The sequence below is a fragment of the Scyliorhinus torazame genome, chromosome 10, assembly GCF_047496885.1.
Source record: "Scyliorhinus torazame isolate Kashiwa2021f chromosome 10, sScyTor2.1, whole genome shotgun sequence".
Taxonomy (NCBI): domain Eukaryota; kingdom Metazoa; phylum Chordata; class Chondrichthyes; order Carcharhiniformes; family Scyliorhinidae; genus Scyliorhinus; species Scyliorhinus torazame.
Window position 1 is genome coordinate 263,567,475 of NC_092716.1, and position 17,486 is coordinate 263,584,960.

General features: G+C 51.4%; 1 protein-coding gene across 4 annotated transcripts in view; it reads right to left on the bottom strand.

Moving 5' to 3' along the window:
* LOC140384761 (SH3 and multiple ankyrin repeat domains protein 2-like) overlaps nucleotides 1-17,486 on the bottom strand; it is a 1,513,496-nt gene that overhangs the window by 1,160,432 nt on the left and 335,578 nt on the right. For 3 of the 4 annotated variants that reach the window (XM_072466757.1, XM_072466755.1, XM_072466756.1), the window contains one exon: nucleotides 8,108-8,336. In XM_072466757.1, the coding sequence (XP_072322858.1) occupies nucleotides 8,108-8,311 (204 nt within the window). In that variant the 5' untranslated portion in view covers nucleotides 8,312-8,336. The remainder of the gene's footprint in view (nucleotides 1-8,107; nucleotides 8,337-17,486) is intronic. The other variant, XM_072466758.1, reaches the window with a different exon arrangement.

The window sequence follows — 17,486 nt, forward strand, 5'->3', positions numbered from 1 at the left end:
TCATCCACAAACACCCCCACTTCTGACCTTATGATGGAAGGACGGCTATTAATGAAGCAGCTGAAGATGGTTGGGCCTAGGACACGAACCTCAGGAACTCCTGCAGTGATGTCCTGGAGCTGAGATGATTGACCTCCAACCACCGCAACCATCTTCCTTTGTGCCGGATATGACTCCAACCAGCAGAGAGTTTCCCCCTGATTCCCATTGACTCCAGTTTAACTCGGAGTTTAGCTCGGGCTCTTCCGGATGGCAAACTTGGTCAAATGCTGCCTTGTAGTCAAGGGCAGTTATTGTCACCTCACCTCTGGCATTCAGCTCTTTTGTCCATGTTTAAACCAAGGCTGTAATGAGGTCAGGAGCTGAGTTACCCTGGCGGAGCCCAAACTGAGCGTCCGTTGGCAGGACATTGCTGAGTAAGTGCCGCTTGATAGCACTGTTGATGATTCCTTCCATCACTTTGCTGGTGATGGAGGGTAAACTGATAGAGTGGTAATTGGCTGGGTTGGATTTGTCCTGTTTCTTGTGTACAGGACACACCTGGGCAATTTTCCACATTGCCGGGTAGATGCCAGTGTTGTAGCTGTACTGGAACAGCTTGGCTCGGGGTGCGGCAAGTTCTGGCGCACAAGTCTTCAGTAATATTGCCGGAATATTGTCAGGGCCACAAAGCCTTTGCCGTATCCAGTGCCTTCAGCCGTTTCCTGATATCACGTGGAGTGAATCGTATTGGCTGAAGACTGACATCTGTGATGCTGGGGACCTCCGGAGGAGACCGAGACGGATCATCCACTCGGCACTTCTGGCTGAAGATTGTTGCGAATGCCTCAGCCTTGTCTTTCGCACACATGTACTGGGCTCCTCCATTATTGAGGATGGGGATATTTGTGGATCCTCCTCCAGTGAGTTGTTTAATTGTCCATCACCATTCACAGCTGGATGTGGTGGGACTGCAGAGCTTAGATCTGGTGCCTTTGTTGTGGAATCGCCGACTTGCTGCTTCTGCTGTTTGGCACAGAGTCCTGTGTTGCTCCTGACATGCTCTCCTGTACTTGACATTTTGGGAAATGTTAAGAGACTTTATTATAATGGACTGTCATCCAAATGTAGGACTGTCAGGAGTTCGAGATCCCCCAAAGAAAGTAGCCACTGCTGCTTATTTTTACAGTAACCTTTAAAATATTACACCCGGGGATAACATTGGGCATTAACATAATGGTAAATTCGACCCATTTTGGAAATCCTTTGTTGAAGTGCAATGTTACAGAATCACAGAATACTCCAGTGCACAAGAGTCCCTTCAGCCCATCGAGTCGGCACCAACCCAGGAAAGGCCTTGACCTGCCCCCTTAGTCCCACTTCCCAGCACTGGGCCCACAGCCTGGAATGTTCAGACGTGCCAAATACTCACCCAGGTACTTTTTAAAGGATTCGAGGCAACCGGCCTCTACCGCCTTCCCAGGCAGCGCGTTCCAGACCCGCCTCGCCCCCCCTCCCAGACAGAGCGTTCCAGACCCGCCTCTACCCCCCTCCCAGACAGAGCGTTCCAGACCCTCTCCCCCCTCCCAGACAGAGAGTTCCAGACCCTCTCCCCCCCTCCCAGACAGAGCGTTCCAGACCCGCCTCTCCCCCCTCCCAGGCAGCGCGTTCCAGACCCTCTCCCCCCTCCCAGACAGAGCGTTCCAGACCCGCCTCTCCCCCCCTCCCAGACAGAGCATTCCAGACCCTCTCCCCCCCTCCCAGACAGAGCGTTCCAGACCCGCCTCTCCCCCCCTCCCAGACAGATCGTTCCAGACCCGCCTCTCCCCCCTCCCAGACAGAGCGTTCCAGACCCGCCTCTCCCCCCCTCCCAGGCAGCGCGTTCCAGACCCGCTCTCCCCCCCCTCCCAGACAGTGCGTTCCAGACCCTCTCCCCCCCTCCCAGACAGAGCGTTCCAGACCCGCCTCTCCCCCCCTCCCAGGCAGCACGTTCCGGACCCGCCTCTACCCCCCTCCCAGGCAGCACGTTCCAGACCTGCCTCTACCCCCCTCCAAGGCAGCACGTTCCAGACCCGCCTCGCCCCCCCTCCCAGACAGAGCGTTCCAGACCCGCCTCTCCCCCCCTCCCAGGCAGTGCGTTCCAGACCCGCCTCTCCCCCCCTCCCAGGCAGTGCGTTCCAGACCCGCCTCTCCCCCCCCTCCCAGGCAGCACGTTCCAGACCCGCCTCTCCCCCCCTCCCAGGCAGCGCGTTCCAGACCCGCCTCTCCCCCCCTCCCAGACAGAGCGTACCAGACCCGCCTCTTCCCCCCTCCCAGGCAGTGCGTTCCAGACCCGCCTCTCCCCCCCTCCCAGGCAGCGCGTTCCAGACCCGCCTCTCCCCCCCTCCCAGACAGAGCGTACCAGACCCGCCTCTTCCCCCCTCCCAGGCAGTGCGTTCCAGACCCGCCTCTCCCCCCCTCCCAGACAGAGCGTACCAGACCCGCCTCTCCCCCCCTCCCAGGCAGCGCGTTCCAGACCCGCCTCTCTCACCCTCCCAGGCAGTGCGTTCCAGACCCTCTCCCCCCCTCCCAGGCAACACGTTCCAGACCCGTCTCTCCCCCCCTCCCAGGCAGCGCATTCCAGACCCTCGCCACCCTCTGGGTAAAAACGATTTTCCTCAAATCCCTTCTAAATCTCCCACCCCTCACTTTGAACTCGTGTCCCCTCGTAGCTGACCCTTGGGAACAGCTGCTCCCTATCCACCCGGTCCATGCCCCTCATATTCGTGGACACCTCAATAAGATCAGGTCTTCTATATGTTTAAAATATATATGCCAATGGGCAGCACGGTAGCACAGTGGTTAGCACAATTGCTTCACAGCTCCAGGGTCCCAGGTTCGATTCCGGCTTGGGTCACTGTCTGTGCGGAGTCTGCACATCCTCCCCGTGTCTGCGTGGGTTTCCTCCGGGTGCTCCGGTTTCCTCCCACAGTCCAAAGATGTGCAGGTTAGGCGGATTGGCCATGATAAATTGCCCTTAGTGACCAAAGAGATTAGGAGGGGTATTGGGTTACAGGGATGGGGGGGGGTTGGTGCAGACTCGATGGGCCGAATGGCTTCCTTCTGAACTGTATGTTCTATAAACGTTACTTTGGAAGGAAACAACATAGAATCATAGAATTTACAGTGTAGAAGGAGGCCATTCAGCCCATCGAGTCTACACCGGCTCTTGGAAAGAGCACCCTACACAAGGTCAACACCTCCACCCTATCCCCATAACCCAGTAACCCCACCCAACTCTAAGGGCAATTTTGGGCACTAAGGGTAATTGATCATGGCCAATCCACCTAACCTGCACATCTTTGGACTGTGGGAGGAAACCGGAGCACCCGGAGGAAACCCACGCACACACGGGGAGGATGTACAGACTCCGCACAGACAGTGACCCAAGCCGGAATTGAACCTGGGACCCTGGAGCTGTGAAGCAATTGTACTAACCACTGTGCTACTGTGCTGCCCGTAAGAGGTTAAATAGAACAGATAGCATGTGACAGCAAGAATACTCCCCAAAAAACAATAAGACGTCTTAAAGTCCAGGAAATTATGGTAACAATTAAATGCAACAAACGCGTTTGCACAGCATCAGGGGCGAGATTCTCCGACCCCCCGCCGGGTCGGAGAATCGCTGGGGGCTGGTGTGAATCCCGCCCCCGCCGGTTGCCGAAGTCTCCGGCACCGGATATTCGGCGGGGGCGGGAATCGCGCCGTGCCGGTTGGCGGGCCCCCCCCCCGCTCGATTCTCCGGCCCGGATGGGCCGACGTCCCGCCGCTAAAATGCCTGTCCCGCCGGCGTAAATTAAATCACCTTTTGAACGGCGGGACAAGGCGGCGCGGGCGGGCTCCGGGGTCCTGGGGGGGGGGCGCGGTGCGATCTGGCCCCGGGGGGTGCCCCCACGGTGGCCTGGCCCGCGATCGGGGCCCACCGATCCGCGAGCGGGTCTGTGCCGTGGGGGCACTCTTTCCCTTCCGCCTCCGCCACGGCCTCCACCATGGCGGAGGCGGAAGAGACTCTCCCCACTGCGCATGCGCGGGAAACTGACAGCGGCCGCTGACGCTCCCGCGCATGCGCCGCCCGGGGATGTAATTTCCGCGCCAGCTGGCGGGGCACCAAAGGCCGTTTCCGCCAGCTGGGGGGCGGAAATTCCTCCGGCGTCGGCCTAGCCCCTCAATGTCGGGGCTCGGCCCCCAAAGCTGCGGAGCATTCCGCACCTTTGGGGCAGCGCGATGCCCGTCTGATTGGCGCTGTTTTGAGCGCCAGTCGGCGGACATCGCGCCGTTTCGGGAGAATTTCGCCCCTGATGTATCTATGCATGAAAAATTCAATACAAGGTCCTGTGCTGAAATACAATACATAAGTTGTCTCCCAGAAATTCACCAATTCTCCTCTGACAATACCTCCTGAATGTGACATCTACCACCTAGAGACGCAACAGTTGCAAGTGTATGTGACCACTGCCACCTCCCCGATACCCCTCCAAGTCACACACCGCCCTGACCTGGAACCATATCGTCATTCCTTAACTGTCACTGAGCCAAATCCAACAGCTCATTTCCTAAAAGCACTGTGGTTGTAGCTTCACCACACGGACTGTAGCAGTTCAAGAAAGTAGCTGACCACCACTTTCTCAAGGGCAACTAACAATGTACAATAAATGCCAGTGTTGTGCTTCTCCTGAGAGTTCACCTTTTTAAAGTGCTTCAAAAGTGTTGATTATCAGTTCCATATTGTTACACTGAGGCTGAGATGAGACAACTAAAAATGTTTTGTAACTGAGCAGACCATCATAGAACATAGAACATTACAGCGCAGTACAGGCCCTTTGGTTGTTATTGATGTGTTGGGTGTTCTGGATCCGTAGAACACATACAGGTCACCAACACTTGAAATAGTGCAACACTATTTTATTGAATTATTAACTGTTTAACATACTCAGACTGTGGGTTAACACAATACTAGCTTTAACTAAAAACCTTTGCCTTGTCCAAACCAGTCGTGCACTCAGCACATGGTGAATGTCTGTGTTACAGGCTGTGAGCTCTGTCCTCCTAGCTAGCTGCAACTCCAATGAGCGGGAACTTTGATGCCCCCTGTCTTTATCGTGCGTGTGCTCTAACTGGTGATTGGCTGCGGTGTTGTGTGCGTTGATTTGTCCCACTGTGTGTCCATCAGTGTGACGAATGTGATATAAAATAGTTACTTTAGAGTTACTAGTTAATGTAATGTAGAAATAAGCCACTTTGATTCTTGCAGTTAGGGACAAAGGAATTTGAGACCGCATGGAAAAAGCAGGAAGAGGTGTGTCTATGAGAGTGATGCTTCATTGATAGGGGCCAGAGAAAGGGATTGGAAGTGAGCCAATCAGAGTAGATCGAACAGGTCAGGAGGGACATAGGCTGACCTATGTCCGTCGAGTATGTGAAACTTGATACCATTTGAATTGATTTTGCAGAGATCCCTTTGTCTTTTAGTCAGTCGTTTTTCTGGAGTGTAAGAGGCTGGATGTCCTGTTACATTTCTGTAAGATGATTCAAGCTTGCAAGCTAAATAAATAACTTCTGTTTACGTGCGAATCCGTCTCAACCTTTATTGAGGCCAGACTGACAGAGAAAGAAATTTGGAGATCAACAAGTGTGTCTGCACCATGATATACTGGTGTGTATTATGACAGTTATGGTGACAAAGAACAGGTTAAAGTTTATGGTTTATTTTAGTTAAACAATTCTGCTGACGCCTTGCATGAACTAGTGAATGGTTTAATGTGAATTCAAACAAATTTTATTCCCCTTATCTTTGGTAATCCTGTTGCAGATTGAGCTTGGAAACAATGGCCTTTCTATCCCTGAAGATAAAGGATGGATGTGGTCACCTGCATTGGCTAAGAGCTATCAGCCCTCAATTGAATACTCAGCTGAATGGAAAATACCACAATTCCCCAAAACAGACTGGATTTCAGGAAAGAAACACACTTAGAAAGTCCAATGAAGTCCCCTCTTCATTTTTCCTTCAGTGTCGATGATTTTGTCCTGCTCACTTTGACAGTGGCTATTTGGTCGTGTCGCTATTCCTGGCCTCAGCCCACAGCCAATATGATTCTCGCAAATAGTCCAAATGATTTCTTAAATAACTGTGCAAACACATTGCTGTGATGTAAATGGAGACACAGTCCCGTTAAACTGTTTGCTGGATGTGTCATATACCCCGTGTGAATTTGAGGTTTGTGTGATTTTCTTGGGTCCTTTGTAAAAACACTGATCCCTGGTGGAACTGTTGTGAATCTCCATCAATTTGTGGTATTTGCATTATGAAAGAAATATAAAATACATTTTGTGTTAATAGTTTGGTGAATAAATCTCCAATGCTGTACCAATATTGTTCATTACTTTAAATGTCAAACTCACAATTGTAATATTTTTGCAACAGTGGTGTCTGAACTAGAACCTAAACATCCAAAGAGGCCTTAGATCGTTATCTGCTCAACCCAATCTTACAATCCACGCTTACTCAATAAAGTTCTAATTTAGCTGAATGGGTGGTGGAGGAAGAGAGGGGTAGGAAATATTTTTACATGCATTTAGTTACATAAAACATAACTTTTATTTCAAGCCTAATTTACCTTTGTGGGGGAGAGCAGAAGAGCTTTTACTTGGAATGTTACATTGGAATTCTTTACGTAACCCATAGGATTCCACGGCACACAACACAATGGTTAATTAAGGCATGGAGTCCCCTTTGGGGGTAGGCAGGAGGAGTTGGAACTGTTTCCGGCTCTTGAGTCTGCCCCCATGGGGAAATAATAATAATAACTTATTGTGACAAGAAGGCTTCAATGAAGTTACTGTGAAAAGCCCCTAGTCACCACATTCTGCCGTCTGTTCGGGTACACAGTGGGAGAATTCAAAATGTCCAATTCAACCGACAGCACGTCTTTCGGGACTTGTGGGAGGAAACCGGAGCACCCGGAGGAAACCCACACAGACACGGGGAGAACGTGCAGACTCCGCACAGACAGTGACCCAGCGGGGAATCGAACTTGGGAGCGTGGAGCTGTGAAGCAACCGTGCTAACCACTGTGCTACCGATGAGAGGAGATCTAATTGAGGTACATAAGATGATAAAGGGGATTGACAGAGTAGAACAGATACTTCTTCTTGTGGGCAATCTAGAACGAGAGATGAGGAGAAATTATGACTTTTTTTTATGTGGTCTCAAAGGGTCATGAATCTGTGGAATTCACTCGCCCAGAGTGCGGTGGATGCTGGGACGTTGAGTAAATTTAGGGAGGAGTTAGACAGATTTTTAATTGGAAATAGATTGAAGGGTTATAGAGAACGGGCAGGACGGTGGATTTGAGGCCGAGGAGATCAACCATGATTGTACTGAATGGCAGAGCAGGCTCGAGGGGCCGAATGGCCCACTCCTACTCCTCGTTCTTATGTTCTCAGCAACGTTTTTTAAAGTTTAAATAAAAATCAGATTCAGTGTCTAAGCCACCACAGTGGGGGGAGGGGGAATACCCCTACTGGGCAACCTTTGGTGGTGCTCATATCCAGACAGGGAGGGTGGGCCTGTCGGCCTGCCTGAAGCCTGGAGCCTGCTCCTGGGTACCCACCTCCAGGCAGTTAAACTGGAAATTGGAGGCTGGTAAACAAAGCTCCTAATCAGCCTCATTAGCTACCTCCCTGTGAGGAGGGGTGGAGGGAGTGTGCCCTGCTGGTGCCAAATAGGCCTTGGAAAAATGGTCAGTGCAGGAATTTGGTACAGTAACCAGCACACTGACCAATGGTGGCCTCAGTTGCCAACCTTGGCAGGGTCTGAAAATTCATGGAATCTTTAATCTCTCTTTGTTGGACAAAGTCCCAATCCTGTTCACATTTCAATTAACTGAAGGAGTGTGGGGATTGTGTCGATAACTAGAATTGAGATAAAAGATTAGGTATGATCCTGAGGGGGTATATGGCCCGCCTTCTACTCTTATTTCTTATATCTCTCTATTCTGAATAAATCCAGTTCAGTTTTGGATAATACTTATTGCTGCTGTTTCCCTCGTTGGCATCGTCTTATCAAAGGATTCAATGCTGAGGCTCCTACCGTTTGCTGCAAGTCAGGAATGACGATTCTGATGACCAATGTGTTGCTCTGGATGTCATCCATCCTGGCGATGGGTTTCCCCGTTGTGGCCCTGATGGTGTCATCGATTGTTTCTTCTTTGAAGCTGTCAGATTCAGATTCAACAGAATAATCAGAATTGCTCTGTGCCATCTCATCTTCACTTGAGGTTGGACTTCGAGGCATGCTGTGCTTATCTTATATTGTAGAGCTACCAAGGGAATAAAATAGAATGAGAACAGGAATAATCTTACTACAATTACAGAGAAGATTCACACGGCATTTGGGGGGGTGGGGGTGGGGGGGGAGGTGGAGGGATGAAGATTACTACAGCAGGATAGGATTGCATTGAAGGTGAAGAGTTTTGAAGGAGGTATTTACATTGATCAAAATAGTCACTGCTAGGGGACAAAATGCTTCTTGACTTTTGGCACAGGGTGTCAAGCACTCCAAGATCAGTAAAGAATGGGTTAGATATGGAATAAAGCTCCCTCATTCCACTTTATTGATCTATCAGCAGAAGTACTTTCAATGTAGCATACTCTCCCATTTTTGTCTCCTGCCTTTGTAGATGTCAGCCTTAGCTTAATGGTAGCAATGCTGTGTCAGGTCTATTGCCACCTAGAAGTACAAGGGCAGCAGGAATATCATCAACTGGAAGTTCTCCTTCAAGCCAGTCACCACCCTGACTTGGAAATATATCGGCTGTTCCTTCACTGTCGTTGAGTCAAAATCCAGGAACTCCCTCCCTAACAGCACAGTGGGTGTACCTACACCTCAGGGATTTCAGCGGTTGAAGAAGGCAACTCACCACCTCCTTCTCAAGGGCAATAACGGATGGGTAGCAAATGTTGGCCTAGCTAGCGACACCCGCATCCTTTCCATGGCTAATTAAAAAGCTCTTTGGAATGGCTGGTCCCCTATTGGTCTTCATCTTCACCCAGATCTCACCTGTTCTCCAAGTAGTTGTTGGCGTGTGTCAGTCGGGTCACACCCAGGAAACCTCTTTGATGGATGGGCTAAGCCAGTTGAGGGTAGCCCTCAGGCCTCCTCCCCTCAGCGATTGAGGGACGATTTGGAGTACAACTCCGAAAGCGGGCAGGAAGGGATCTCAGTTATGAAAGAACGCACTTTCCTTGGGCATGATCATTGTTTATATTTTGGAAAGTTAAGTAGCAGCACTGAACTATAGGAACAATAATTCAAAGTGAAGAAAATGTTGATTTTTAGAATAAAGCAAATTGCAGAAGCAATTTCTTTCAGCCCAGTGAGAAAAGTTGCTGAAGGCAGATTGAGACATTGTGCAGGTCCAATCCTGCCAGATAGATGCACTTGAAGAAAATTATTAATGAAAAGGGAGAATAGCATTGAGATATTTGACTCACACAAAAAAAGTCATCACTTTACCGATCCAAAAGATTACACACAGACAAAATGGGTTTTTATTTGCAAATTAGGCTGACACAGAATGGAATGTATTGATGACTTCACAGAAATGACACCAATATATCAACAGAATGAATAACATGTGCTTTCACACAATTTAACATTTGTGTGTAAAAAGGAAAACTTCCTTTACCATAAAACATATGAATTAGGAGGAGGAGGCAATTCATCCCCTCGAGACTGTGCTACCATTCGATACAATCGGGCTAATCTGAATGTAAATCTAACCCCCACCCCCTCCCTCCCCCACCCCCCCTCCACCTTGTTGGTCAAGAATCTATCCAACTCGGGCTTAAAATTATTCAAACATTCTGCTTCCACTGCCTTTTGAGGAAGAGAGAGTTCCAGAGACTCACCCCTCTGAGAGAAAGGCTTTCTCCTCATCTCGGTTTTAAATGGGCGATCCCCTTATTTTAAACAGTGACCCCCAGTTCTAGATTCTCCAACAAGAGGAAACATCCTCTCCACCTCCACCCTGTCAACACCCCTCGGAATCTTGTATGTTTCAATCAAATCGCTTCTTCATCTTCTCAAATCTAGTAGCTGGAAGCCTAACCTATTGTTATAACCTGCCTGTTTACCATTGGCTAATGACAATCCCACAATCCTGTGGGAGTATGAGCTTCCCCAATGAGGGGGGGGCGGAGAAATCATTAGCAGTCTCCCTGTATAAATAAAGCTGGCCAGTTTGGAACTAGCAAGAAGGAGTGAACAGCAAGTGAGGTTGCTGCTGTTCTGTATATATATATGTTATTGTAAATAAATGTTATTACTTGTATCCTTGAAACTCGTGCTGGATTCTTCGTGGCCCTCACAAAACTGGCGACGAGGGTTAAAGTGAATAGCTGTCTACACTGCTGAAGCCACCTCCCTGGATTTTTGTTGGATACAGGTTGGAAGTTGTTTTCTATTATACCATGCCTCTGTACGGACGTTTGAATGTCTTTGATGCTGCGCTGGAAAGCTGGAACCAGTACGCACAACGGATGTGTTACTATTTCCGGGCAAACAACATCATTGGAAACGAGCACCAGGTGGTCATATTGCTCACCGCCTGCGGCCCGCATACGTTTGGGGTGATTAGGAGCCTTACGTACCCAGCTGCACCGGACGCCAAAACATTTGATGAACTTGTGAATTTAGTGGGGCAGCATTTTAACCCAACCCCGTCCACGATAGTCCAACGTTACCGGTTTAATACCGCTGAGAGGACCCCTGGAGAATCCTTTGCCGATTTTCTATCCAGGCTACGCAGGATTGCGGAGTACTGTGACTATGGTGAGACCTTGTCAGAAATGTTACGCAACCGTTTGATTTGCGGTATTAACAATGCGGCCACCCAGAGAAAGTTGCTAGCTGAGCCAACATTGACTTTTCAACAGGCCATTCAAATAGTATTGTCCCGAGAGAGCGCAGAACGAGGAGTGCAGGAGCTACAGGGAACGGAACTGCATGCCTTGGGGCGCAACCCCTTCCATCCGAAAACGTCCCCGCGCACTCCTGTGGTACCTTGGGCGAGGCGACGTCCGGATCGACGCCAGTGGCCATCGGACATTCCTCCCCGAAGGGAGCCTTCTCCTGAACCAGTGGATGAGGAGCCATGTCAGTGTCAGACTTGTAGGTGCCGACCCCGTCGCGGACGCCGGTCCTGGGGGCGCCAGAGGCGCCATCATTCCGACCGAAACTGGGACCAGCCCAGGGGTCGTAACTGGGACCAGCCCAGGGGCCGTACCTTCCATGTGGATGAACCTGCGGCGACTATTCCTGAGGACGTAGAGACGGAGGACAACTGCCTGCAGCTGCATTGTGTGGCAGCTCCCCGTGTGGCCCCCATTAAGGTGACAGTACGGGTCAATGGTCACCCACTTGAGATGGAGTTGGACACTGGCGCAGCGGTCTCCGTGATCGCCCAGAGGACATTCAACCGCATCAAGCAGGGTATACAGACCCTTACATTAACCGACTCACAGGCCAGGTTGGCCACCTACACGGGGGAACCATTGGACATTGCAGGAACTACGATGACCCCTGTTGTTTATGGACGCCAGGAGAGGCGTTTCCCACTTATCTTGGTATCGTGGGTCAGGACTGGTTGCGCCATTTGCACTTGCAGTGGCAGCACATCCTCCAAACAGTTTTTGGAGGGTTGACTGAGGTGCTAGGATGATACCCAGATGTATTCCAGCCCGGTTTGGGGAAAATAAATGGGGCTGTAGCCCGTATCCAAGTCGAACCAGGAGCCACGCCGCGCTATTTCCGGGCGCGCCCGGTGCCTTACGCCTCGAGAAGGTAGAAGGGGAGCTCACTCCTTTGGAAACTTTGGGTATTATCAGGCCCGTCTGTTTCGCTGACTGGGCAGCACCAATTGTACCTGTAATGAAGCCAAATGCCACAGTTCGCTTGTGAGGTGACTATAAACTTACAGTGAATACGGCTCTCCGACTCGACCGATATCCAATGCCTCGCATAGAGGATCTCTACGCAAAGCTTGCAGATGGACTCTCGTTCACAAAATTAGATATGAGTCACGCCTACCTACAGTTGGAGCTGGACCCTGCCTCCCGACCATATGTAACAATTAATACACACCGGGGCCTGTATGAATATACACGTTTTCCCTTTGGAGTATCCCCTGCCTGTGCTATTTTTCAACGCGTTATGGAGGGCATTTGGAGAGGTTTACCGTGTGTCGCTGTCTACTTAGATGACGTTTTGATCACAGGGACGTCGGAGCAGGAACATTTGGAAAATCTAGAGGCTGTCCTTAGACGCTTTTCGGAGGCTGGAGTCCGGTTACGTCGCACAAAGTGCGTCTTTCAGGCGAAGGAAGTAGTCTACCTGGGTTATCGGGTGGACCGTGAAGGTTTGCACCCCATTGCAGAGAAGGTGCGCGCGTTTCAACAGGCCCCCGCCCCGACTGACACTTCGCATCTTCGTTCTTTTCTCGGCCTCGCAAACTATTACGGGAAGTTCCTCCCCAATCTGGCAACTACGCTGGCCCCGTTGCATCTTCTGCTGAAGAAAAATCACACCTGGGTTTGGGGTCAGCCGCAAGAAACCGCTTACCGGCGGGTAAAACAACAATTGTCGTCGTCTGGGTTACTAACCCACTATGATCCTGGAAAGCCTTTGCTCGTCACATGTGATGCATCCCCGTATGGTATTGGGGCCGTCCTGTCCCACAAGATGGAGAACGGGGCCGAGCGACCGATAGCTTTCGCCTCCCGCACATTGTCTGCAGCGGAGAAAAAGTACGCGCAGATCGAGAAGGAGGGCCTGGCAGTGTACTTTGCGGTGAAACGCTTCCACCAGTACATGTATGGCCGCCACTTCACTATCGTGACTGATCATAAGCCTCTGCTGGGACTTTTCAGAGAGGATAAGCCAATGCCGCCCATTGCTTCCGCACGGATCTAGCGCTGGGCTTTGTTGTTTGCTGCATACGAGTGTTCTCTGGAGCACAAACCAGGTACGCAGATAGCAAATGCCGACGCACTGAGCCGATTGCCTTTATCGACCGGCCCCATGTCGACCCCCACGACCGGTGAGGTGGTTGCAACCCTAAATTTTATGGACACCTTGCCTGTCACGGCATCACAGATCCGTGAGTGGACCCAGACGGAGCCAGTCCTGTCAAAGGTTCGGCATAGTCCTGTATGGTGGGCAGCATAGACAGTTCCCAGGCGAGTTGCAGGCATTTTCCTCCAAGCTGTCAGAATTCAGCGTGGAAGACGGCATCCTCTTGTGGGGGATGCGTGTGATTGTCCCGGAAAAAGGCCAGGAGCTGATACTAAGAGACTTGACAATGGGCATCCAGGTGTGACCAAAATGAAAATGTTGGCCCCGAGTTATGTTTGGTGGCCAGGCCTTGATGCCGACATTGAGAAGGTGGCCCAAAACTGCTCCATTTGCCAGGAGCATCAGAAGCTTCCGCCGGCCGCGCCCCTACATCACTGGGAATGACCAGGGCAGCCTTGGGCGCGCTTGCATGCGGATTTCGCTGGCTCTTTTCAAGGATCCATGTTCCTTTTATTAATCGACGCCCAGTCTAAATGGCTCGAGGCGCATAAGATGCAGGGGACAACGTCCTGCGCAACAATTGAAAAGATGCGTTTGTCGTTTAGTACGCATAGCCTCCCCGAGGTGCTGGTCACGGATAACGGCACTCCATTCACCAGTGAGGAGTTTGCGAGGTTCATGAAGGTGAACGACATACGCCATGTCCGCACTGCCCCTTACCACCTGGCTTCAAATAAGTTGGCGGAGTGCGCAGTGCAGACATTCAAACGAGGCCTAAAGAAGATGGACACGAGACTGGCTCGCTTTTTGTTTTCGTATAGGACCACCCCACATGCGGTGACTGGGGTAGCTCCCGCAGAACTCCTAATTCGCCAGAGACTTCGCACCCGCCTTAGCATGATTTTCCCGGACATTGGTACAAAAGTACGGCACACACAAGAACGGCTAGGAAAGGGTTTTTCTCGGCATCGGCCGATTCAGCAGTTTGCGCCCGGTGACCCAGTGTTCGTTCGCAATTTTGCTGGTGGTGCCCAGTGGGTCCCTAGCGTAATCTTTCACCAAACGGGCTCTATATCTTACCAGGTGCAAGCCCAAGGTCGTCTCCAACGCAAACATGTAGACCACGTTCGGTCCAGAAGACTATCCAGTCCAAAGATTCCCCGCCCCCGGAGCTCATTTCTACAGCCGCAGAGACCAGAGACAATGGAAAGTAGTCTTCACAATCTTCCTCTGGTGCCTCACTCAAAGCCTGCGCAGGTCATTATTGAACCGCGTGGAGATAGAGGCGCCGAGATGACAGAGGCAGCAGACTCTGACTCCGAGATGGAGACACAGGACGCATCAGAGGGGGAATCCTCGGGCCCACGGGCCGTGGATGTACAACCGTTACGCTGTTCATCACGGAAGCGCCGGTGTCCGTCTCGTTACACGCCGCCCGATCCAGCGCCGCGTGCAAATGGTGTCCGGCCTGTGGCAAAACGAGTCCGACGCCCTCCTTCGCCAGGGTCTTCGGTGGATCCCTTGGATTTTGGGGGGGGAGGGATGTTATAACCTGCCTGCTTACCATTGGCTGGGGACTAATGACAATCCCACAATCCTGTGGGAGTATGAGCTTCCCCAATGAGGGGGGCGGAGAAATCATTAGCAGACTCCCTGTATCAATAAAGCTGGCCAGTATGGAACCGGCAGGAAGGAGTGTGCAGCAAGCGAAGTTACTGCTGCTGTTATATATATATGTTATTGTAAATAAATGTTATTACTTTGTATCCTTGAAACTCGTGCTGGATTCTTCGCGGCCCTCACAAAACCTATCCAATCTTTCCTCATAAGACAACCCAACCATTCCTGATATTATATAAGCTGAGAGGCTAAATTCAGGATTTACGCCAGCGAAATTTTGGTTGAGATATTCCCCACCCCCCCTCTGATGACACGACCAGGTTCACACCCAGGTAGGATGCGGGCCTAGCGGGTTAGACCCCACCGCGGCCACCTTCAACAGCGTGGGGAGCATGTGTGTGTGTGAGTGGGCATTGAGGTCCAAGTGCTGAGGGCTGGAGGGATGGGGAGTGTGTGTGAGGGGGGGAGTGTGTGTGTGTGTGAGGGGGGGGGGAAGTGTGTGTGGGGGGGGAAGTGTGTGTGGGGTGGAGTGTGTGTGTGGGGTGGAGTGTGTGTGGGGGGGGGAAGTGTGTGTGGGGTGGAGTGTGTGTGTGGGGTGGAGTGTGTGTGGGGGGCAGTGTGCATGGGGGGGAATGTGCGTGGGGGGGGAGTGTGCGTGGGGGGGGAATGTGCGTGGGGGGGGAGTGTGTGTGGGGGGGGGGAGTGTGTGTGGGGTGGAGTGTGTGTGTGGGGTGGAGTGTGTGTGGGGGGCAGTGTGCATGGGGGGGAATGTGCATGGGGGGGGGGTGTGCGTGGGGGGGGAGTGTGCGTGGGGGGGAGTGTGCGTGGGGGGGTAGGGTGCGTGGGGGGGGTGTGTGCGTGGGGGGGGAGTGTGCGTGGGGGGGGAGTGTGCGTGGGGGGGGAGTGTGCGTGGGGGGGGAGTGTGCGTGGGGGGGGAGTGTGCGTGGGGGGGGGAGTGTGCGTGGGGGGGGTAGTGTGCGTGGGGGGGAGTGTGAGTGTGGGGGGGGAGTGTGTGCGGGGGGAGTGTGCGTGGGGGGGGAGTGTGCGTGGGGGGGAGTGTGCGTGGGGGAGTGTGTGTGTGGGGGGAGTGTGTGTGTGGGGGGGAGTGTGCGTGGGGGGGAGTGTGCGTGGGGGGGGAGTGTGCGTGGGGGGGAGTGTGTGTGGGGGGAGCGTGTGTGGGGGGGGAGGGTACGTGGGGGGGGGGGGAGTGTGTGTGGGGTGGGGGGCATTGAGGGCCAAGTGCTGAGGGCTGAAGGGATGTTTTATGGTTTAACCTTTAACGTTATTTAAATTTGTGAATGCAGTCCCCAAAACAATCCTCCCATGGGCATCAGCAGTCAGCAGCCTCCCAGGTCACAAACCCAATTCCTGTTCCACCACACAATCCTGAACTAAACATTCCACATTTACCATTTCAAATGTGGGGTTCACAGAGCCGGGAATTCTGACACTCCGCCCAGCTGGTCCAGGAGTTAACATCTGGACCAACATAGAACATAGAACATTACAGCGCAGTACAGGCCCTTCGGCCCTCGATGTTGCGCCGACCTGTGAAACCACTCTAAAGCCCATCTACACTATTCTCTTATCGTCCATATATCTATCCAATGACCATTTGAATGTCCTTAGTGTTGGCGAGTCCACTACTGTTGCAGGCAGGGCATTCCACACCCTTACTACTGTCTGAGTAAAGAACCTACCTTTGGCATCTGTCTTATATCTATCTCCCCTCAATTTAAAGCTATGTCCCCTCGTGCTAGACATCACCATCTGAGGAAAAAGGCTCTCACTGTCCACCCTATCCAATCCTCTGATCATCTTGTATGCCTCAATTAAGTCACCTCTTAACCTTCTTCTCTCTAACGAAAACAGCCTCAAGTCCCTCAGCCTTTCCTCATAAGATCTTCCCTCCATACCAGGCAACATTCTGGTAAATCTCCTCTGCACCCTTTCCAATGCTTCCACATCCTTCCTATAATGCGGTGACCAGAATTGCATGCAATACTCCAAATGCGGCCGCACCAGAGTTTTGTACAGCTGCAACATGACCTCATGGCTCCGAAACTCAATCCCTCTACCAATAAAAGCTAACACACCGTACGCCTTCTTAAAACCCTCTCAACCTGGGTGGCAACTTTCAGCGATCTATGTACCTGGACACCGAAATCTCTCTGCTCATCCACACTGCCAAGAATCTTACCATTAGCCCAGTACTCTGTCTTCCTGTTATTCCTTCCAAAATGAATCACCTCACACTTTTCTGCATTAAACTCCATTTGCCACCTCTCAGCCCAGTGCTGCAGCTTATCTATGTCCCTCTGTAACTTGTCACATCCTTCTGCACTGTCCACAACTCCACCGACTTTAGTGTCATCTGCAAATTTACTCACTCATCCTTCTACACCCTCCTCCAGGTCATTTATAAAAATGACAAACAGCAGTGGCCCCAAAACAGATCCTTGTGGTACACCACTAGTAACTGGACTCCAGTCTGAACATTTCCCATCAATTTCTGATCCAAACTGCTAAATCACCCTGAATCCCCTGCCTCCGTATTTTCTGCAGTAGCCTACCGTGGGGAACCTTATCAAACGCTTTACTGAAATCCATATACACCACATTAACTGCTTTACCCTCATCCACCTATTTGGTCACCTTCTCAAAGAACTCAATAAGGTTTGTGAGACACGACCTACCCTTCCAAATCCGTGTTGACTATCTCTAATCAAATTATTCCTTTCCAGATGATTATACATCCTATCTCTTATAAAAGTTT